Source organism: Cryptomeria japonica, chromosome 10 (assembly GCF_030272615.1).
Source record: "Cryptomeria japonica chromosome 10, Sugi_1.0, whole genome shotgun sequence".
NCBI classification, from domain to species: Eukaryota; Viridiplantae; Streptophyta; class Pinopsida; order Cupressales; family Cupressaceae; genus Cryptomeria; species Cryptomeria japonica.
This window is the reverse complement of record NC_081414.1, coordinates 922,656,631-922,662,419: the sequence shown is the minus strand read 5'-3', so window position 1 is coordinate 922,662,419 and position 5,789 is coordinate 922,656,631. Positions and strand designations below refer to the sequence as shown.

Below are 5,789 nucleotides of genomic sequence, written 5' to 3'. Positions count from 1 at the left end.
TTTGTTCAATTAAATTTTAATTTATGAAACGAGCTTCATTGAGCCTAGGCCACTAACTCACATTGATAATTATTTGCACAAAGTGTTTCTTACAAATAATCAAGTTCATTACGGTGGTCGCTCCTTATCTTCATTAGTGATTTGGGCCAATTATTACCAAGTAAGGACAAAACTATGGATTGACCTCAACATGGTTGTTATATCTTCCATCAATATGGTGGTAAATAATCTTAGCTTGAGTTTTATAACCTTGTTATTGATATAAAAAATGCAGAGCCAAAATTTTTTGACTAGGAGGTAATTGTGTCATACGCCAATCCTTTCCTAAGCATCTTTCTTAAGCAATGATGAGTAGGTAGCATTCCAATCCTTTATGAATTTGTTTTTTACAAATGACTTGGTTGCTTTGCATAGTAAAAATATGCTAAATTCCATGGGCTTCCTAGTTGAATAATGTAATGCTAAATAAATGAGAAGGAGATTTGCTACAAATCTTAAAATTGAGTAGCTTTGTTTAATCAATTATCTTGTGCATTGGGTTTTATGCTTATTTTCAATTTATGGGCTGTTATAGGTGTTTGCTAATAGAGCAATTGAGAAAGTTGTTGCTATTGTCTACAAAAGTGATAACAAACCATTCAATTTGCTATGATTGTTTTTGATCTTTACATTGTCTACCTCGAAATTTATATAATTTGTACCTTATACTAATTGTTTTGATAACTCACATTATTCCCATTCAAAACAACATACTTTAACAATCCACAATCCCAAAACCTTACACTTCAATTTTCTTTTGATAGAAATCATAAATATTAATTATCAAGAATTAATCTGCCTCGTAAGAATCACATAAACCTCTGAAATATAATTTTTTTTTAATCAAGATTTGATATTCAATACAATCTCTTAAATTTAATGCTTAACAAATTTGTATTTTTTCTACCTTTAGCTTCTAAAAAATATATATACATCTTTCGAGTACATTAAATGCAAATAACCTATGTTTTGCAACAAGCGCGATTGCTATTTTTTATTCTTTCACCAACAAAGAGCCGAATAAAGTTGTTGACATTTCACACTCCTGCTTTAAATCTATGTTTCAAATAAGTATTTTTAATACAAACCTACCGGGGAAGAAAAAAATTGCGAATATACCCTGTATTTAGCGCGCAGAGGCCAAAACTTGCTGTTGTTATTGAGAAATTTTATGACAAAATAGGTTTCTTAAGAAGTGTTTGTTATGATGTTAGCGCTCAGAATTTCGCTCGTTTAAATCTGAAACCCTGCGGATTTGAGTTTTTTGAAGGAAGGGTAAATCAGAGGGATTTTAGTTATGGAAGATGGAAAGCACAGATCGAGGAGGGATGATGCAGACAGGAAGGAGAGTTATAGAAGAAGCGATCGAGAACGGAATGGCGAAAAGCATAGCGAGAGAGAGAGACACAAAGACAGAGATAGGGAAAAGGAAAAGGAAAAGGAAGAAAAAACTGACAGAAACAGAGTTAGAGAAAAATCGAAAGAGAGGGAAATTGAGAAAAAGGATCGAGATTATCGAAGGTCAGAAAAGGAGAGAAATTCAGAAAAATACAAGGACTCAAGGTACAGAGATTCTAGGGACAAGGAAAATGATAGCAGTAAGAGTAGGCATAGGGATGACCGAGAAAGAGTTAGAGATAAGGAGAAGGATGAGAGGGAGAAACTCAAGGAAAGGATCAGAGACAGAGACAGAGACCGCAAGCGGCGTGATTTTGAAAGGGTTAGGGATTCAGATTCTGACGATGAGCGGGATCAGAAGCGAAGAAAAAGAGAAGATTCTTTAAGAGGAAAGGAAAGGAGTAAGGATAAGTATAAAGGTGATGATAGAGAAAGGGAGAGGAACAAAGACAACAACAGGTACATTTGCCATTTTCCTTTTTTGCAAAGTTTTGACAGTTCGAAATTTAAGACTCGCCCTAAGTTTTTTAAAACCATTTTGTCTTTTGAAAATAGAGTATATCAAAATTTTTAATGCAAATTGAATGTTAATTTTAGATTACCACCAACTTAGTTACTGGGATTTTTAAACTTATAAAAATATTTGCTTCAGTTTTAGATTACCACCAACTTAGTTACTGGGATTTTTGAGCTTATAAAAATATTTGCTTCAGGTACAGGGATGATGAAGATGTTGGAAGAAGAAATCAAGGGGATAGGCATAGGGCTGAGGACGAAGATGTAAAGGGCAGGAAAAATTTTGATACAAAGAAAAGAAAGAATGACGAGAGTGATGAGGAGACAAAGGTTAAAGAGGATATGGAGGAGGAGCAAAGGAGGCTTGATGAAGAAATGGAAAAGAGACGGCGGAGAGTTCAGGAGTGGCAAGAGCTCAGGCGGAAAAAGGAGGAAAGTGAGAATGAGAAGAGAGGAGAAGAGAAGAATGAAGTGGAGCCTAAATCTGGGAAGAAGTGGACTCTAGAGGGTGAAGAATCGGATGATGAATTGGATGGACCTCCAAAAAGTTTCATATTTGAAAATGGCGACGTTGCAGTGGATGAGGCTGGAAATAAAAATCTGCATAATGGAGAAGCCATGGATATTGATAAAGTGGAAGCCAACGTTGAAGAGGAACTTGATCCTCTAGATGCATTTATGAACACATTGGTTGTGCCTGATGCTGAGAACTTTAGCAGCAAAACTGATAATTCCGTAGGGATCGGAAAGGAAGTGAAGGATTTAAATTATGGGACAAACAAAAGGAAATCAAATAAAGGCATTCTTGGAAGGATTATGCCTGGTGATGATTCAGATGCAGATAATGATGAAGTTGGAGATGATGACGAGAACCAAATTGATGACGAAGACGATGATGAATTTATGAAAAGAGTGAAGAAAACTAAAGTTGAGAAGTTATCTGTTGTAGACCATTCCAAGATTCAGTATCCTCCTTTTAGGAAAGATTTCTATCGTGAAGTAAGAGAGATTTTTCTGATGACAGCAGAGGAAGTTGCAGCATACAGAAAGGAGCTAGAGTTGAAGATACGTGGTAAAGATGTGCCAAAGCCTGTAAAGACATGGAACCAGACAGGATTGACACGTAATGTCCTTGAAGTCTTAAAGAAATTAGGATATGAAAAACCTATGTCTATTCAAGCCCAAAGTCTGCCGATTATCATGAGTGGAAGAGACTGTATTGGTATAGCAAAAACAGGTTCCGGTAAGACTCTTGCATTTGTTTTGCCTATGCTGAGGCATATCAAGGATCAACCTCCTCTTGCTTCAGGTGATGGGCCGATTGGACTCATTATGGCCCCCACAAGAGAGCTTGTTCAACAAATTCATGCTGATATCAGAAAGTTTGCCAAGGTTCTTGGTTTAAGTTGTGTGCCTGTGTATGGAGGTTCTGGAGTGGCGCAACAAATCAGTGATTTGAAGCGAGGTACTGAAATTGTTGTTTGCACACCTGGTAGAATGATTGATATCCTATGCACAAGTGGAGGCAAGATAACAAACCTAAGCAGAGTCACTTACCTTGTCATGGATGAAGCGGATCGAATGTTTGATATGGGATTTGAGCCTCAGATTACTAGGATAGTTCAAAATACAAGACCAGACAGACAGACTGTGCTCTACTCTGCCACATTCCCCCGGCAGGTGGAGTTTCTTGCTCGGAAAGTGTTGAATAAGCCAGTGGAGATTCAAGTTGGTGGGCGTAGTGTTGTTAACAAGGATATTGCTCAGTCCATTGAGGTGCGTCCTGAAGGTGAGAGGTTTTTGAGGCTTTTGGAGCTCCTTGGTGAGTGGTATGAAAAGGGTAAAATTTTAGTGTTCGTGCATTCTCAGGAGAAGTGTGATAGTCTGTTCAAGGAATTGCTCAGACACGGCTATCCATGTCTCTCACTTCATGGAGCTAAAGACCAGACAGACCGTGAGTCTACTATTTCAGATTTTAAGAGCAATGTGTGTAATTTGCTAATTGCTACTAGTATTGCAGCAAGAGGTTTAGATGTTAAAGAGCTTGAGCTTGTAGTAAACTTTGATGCACCAAATCACTATGAAGATTATGTCCACAGGGTGGGGAGAACTGGAAGAGCAGGCCGCAAGGGTGTTGCTGTTACCTTCGTTTCTGAGGAAGAGGACAGATATGCTCCTGACCTTGTTAAAGCATTGGAGTTGTCTGAACAAGCTATACCCGAGGACCTCAAAAATCTTGCAACTGGGTTTATGGCTAAGGTGAGCCAAGGTACAGAACATGCTCATGGCACGGGTTATGGTGGTAGTGGATTTAAGTTCAATGAGGAGGAGGAGGAAGCCAGAAAAGCTGTAAAGAAAGCCCAAGCAAGAGAGTATGGATTTGAAGAATATTACAAGTCTGATTCCGATTCTGAAGATGATGGAATACGCAAGGCAGGAAGTGACCTTGAACATGCTGCAGCACTCGCTCAAGCTGCAGCATTGGCTGCAGTGACAAAAGCAAGCATTACTACAATGCCGATGTCACTGGCCAACTCTGGAGCACTTGCAACTGTGGGCTTATCGACTGGGGCTCTCCCTGGAGAAACCTGGGTAGGAGGGACACCAACTGTGTCTGGCCTTCCTGGAGCAGCATTACCCGTATCTGGTCTGGCAGGTGCCTTCCCTGTTCCGAATGATGCAGCTGCAAGAGTACAGGCCTTAGCTGCAGCCCTTAATCTACAACATAATCTTGCAAAGATACAGAAAGATGCTATGCCAGAACACTATGAAGGAGAACTGGAAATCAATGATTTCCCTCAAAATGCGCGATGGAAGGTAACCCACAAGGAGACCTTGGGACCTATTAGTGAGTGGACAGGAGCTGCAATCACAACAAGGGGCCAATATTATCCCCCTGGAAAAATTCCTGGGCCAGGAGAGCGCAAGCTTTATTTGTTTATTGAAGGTCCAACAGAATCATCTGTGAAGAAGGCCAAAGCTGAGTTGAAACGAGTGTTGGAAGATTATACAGCACAGTCTCTTTCTTTACCAGGATCAGTTCAACCTGGGAAGTACTCTGTTCTATGATGTTTTTCAAGGGATACTGTTTGGACCATTTTTATTTCTATAAACTTACAAATTGCGAACTGATAAATTGTATTTCACACACATTTGATGCTGTCAGAGTAATGATTGTACATTATTATTTCAATACTTTCTAATCATCACTTTGATGACCATATCTGTGGTAGCCATTGGAGCAGACTTCTTCTGCCTTACTTTTCTACAGATTGACCCTCTAATTTGTTGGGTGTCCGAAGAGTAATTTTTTAAAGAGCGTTGAGCTTGATAATCAGAGTCTATTTGTTACTTCTTACAAGATAAGTACTTAAAGCCTTTTTTATGAGACTGACTTGTATAATTGCTGTACTTGAATAGTGCTTGTAATGTATATGAGGTTATAAAAAGTCCAGTTCCCCATATCCGTCATTTTCGTATGTTTGAAGTGTGATTTGATTGTAGGGTAATATTGTTGAATATGTAGTTCTTATTTATATCTTCTGTGGAGTAATTCAATTATGTCTTTCATCTTTAGTAGGTCTTTTATCATTAGTAGGTATGTATCTGTACAATAGTTACACGATTTGGATGTACTTGGCAAGCTGATTTTTGACCTGGACTCGGACTTGACCAAGACTTTGGCAAATTTGGAAAACCATAAAATCTAGAGATTTGTAAGAATTTAAAGTTTTTGTCATGCACTCTTTAATAAATGAACTTTAAAGATTCAATCAAAATGGAAGCTATTTTGATTACATTCACAAGTATACATTGATTACGTAAGTACAAAAGAA

At 38.2% G+C, this 5,789-nt stretch overlaps 1 protein-coding gene across 1 annotated transcript; it reads left to right on the top strand.

The window, feature by feature from the left end:
• Positions 1 to 1,035: 1,035 nt before the first annotated feature.
• Positions 1,036 to 5,341, top strand: LOC131038348 (DEAD-box ATP-dependent RNA helicase 42). The gene is made up of 2 exons (XM_057970734.2): positions 1,036 to 1,896; positions 2,151 to 5,341. The coding sequence occupies exons 1-2, from the start codon at positions 1,337 to 1,339 to the stop codon at positions 5,020 to 5,022; spliced, it is 3,432 nt and encodes a 1,143-aa protein (XP_057826717.1). The 5' UTR covers positions 1,036 to 1,336; the 3' UTR covers positions 5,023 to 5,341.
• Positions 5,342 to 5,789: the final 448 nt, after the last annotated feature.

Bases quoted from the DNA above. Each gene is read 5' to 3' on its own strand.
- LOC131038348 (XM_057970734.2), top strand. From the start codon at position 1,337: ATGGAAGATGGAAAGCACAGATCGAGGAGGGATGATGCAGACAGGAAG. The intron at 1,897-2,150 runs GTACATTTGCCA...TATTTGCTTCAG, and splicing joins AGGAACAAAGACAACAACAG to GTACAGGGATGATGAAGATG.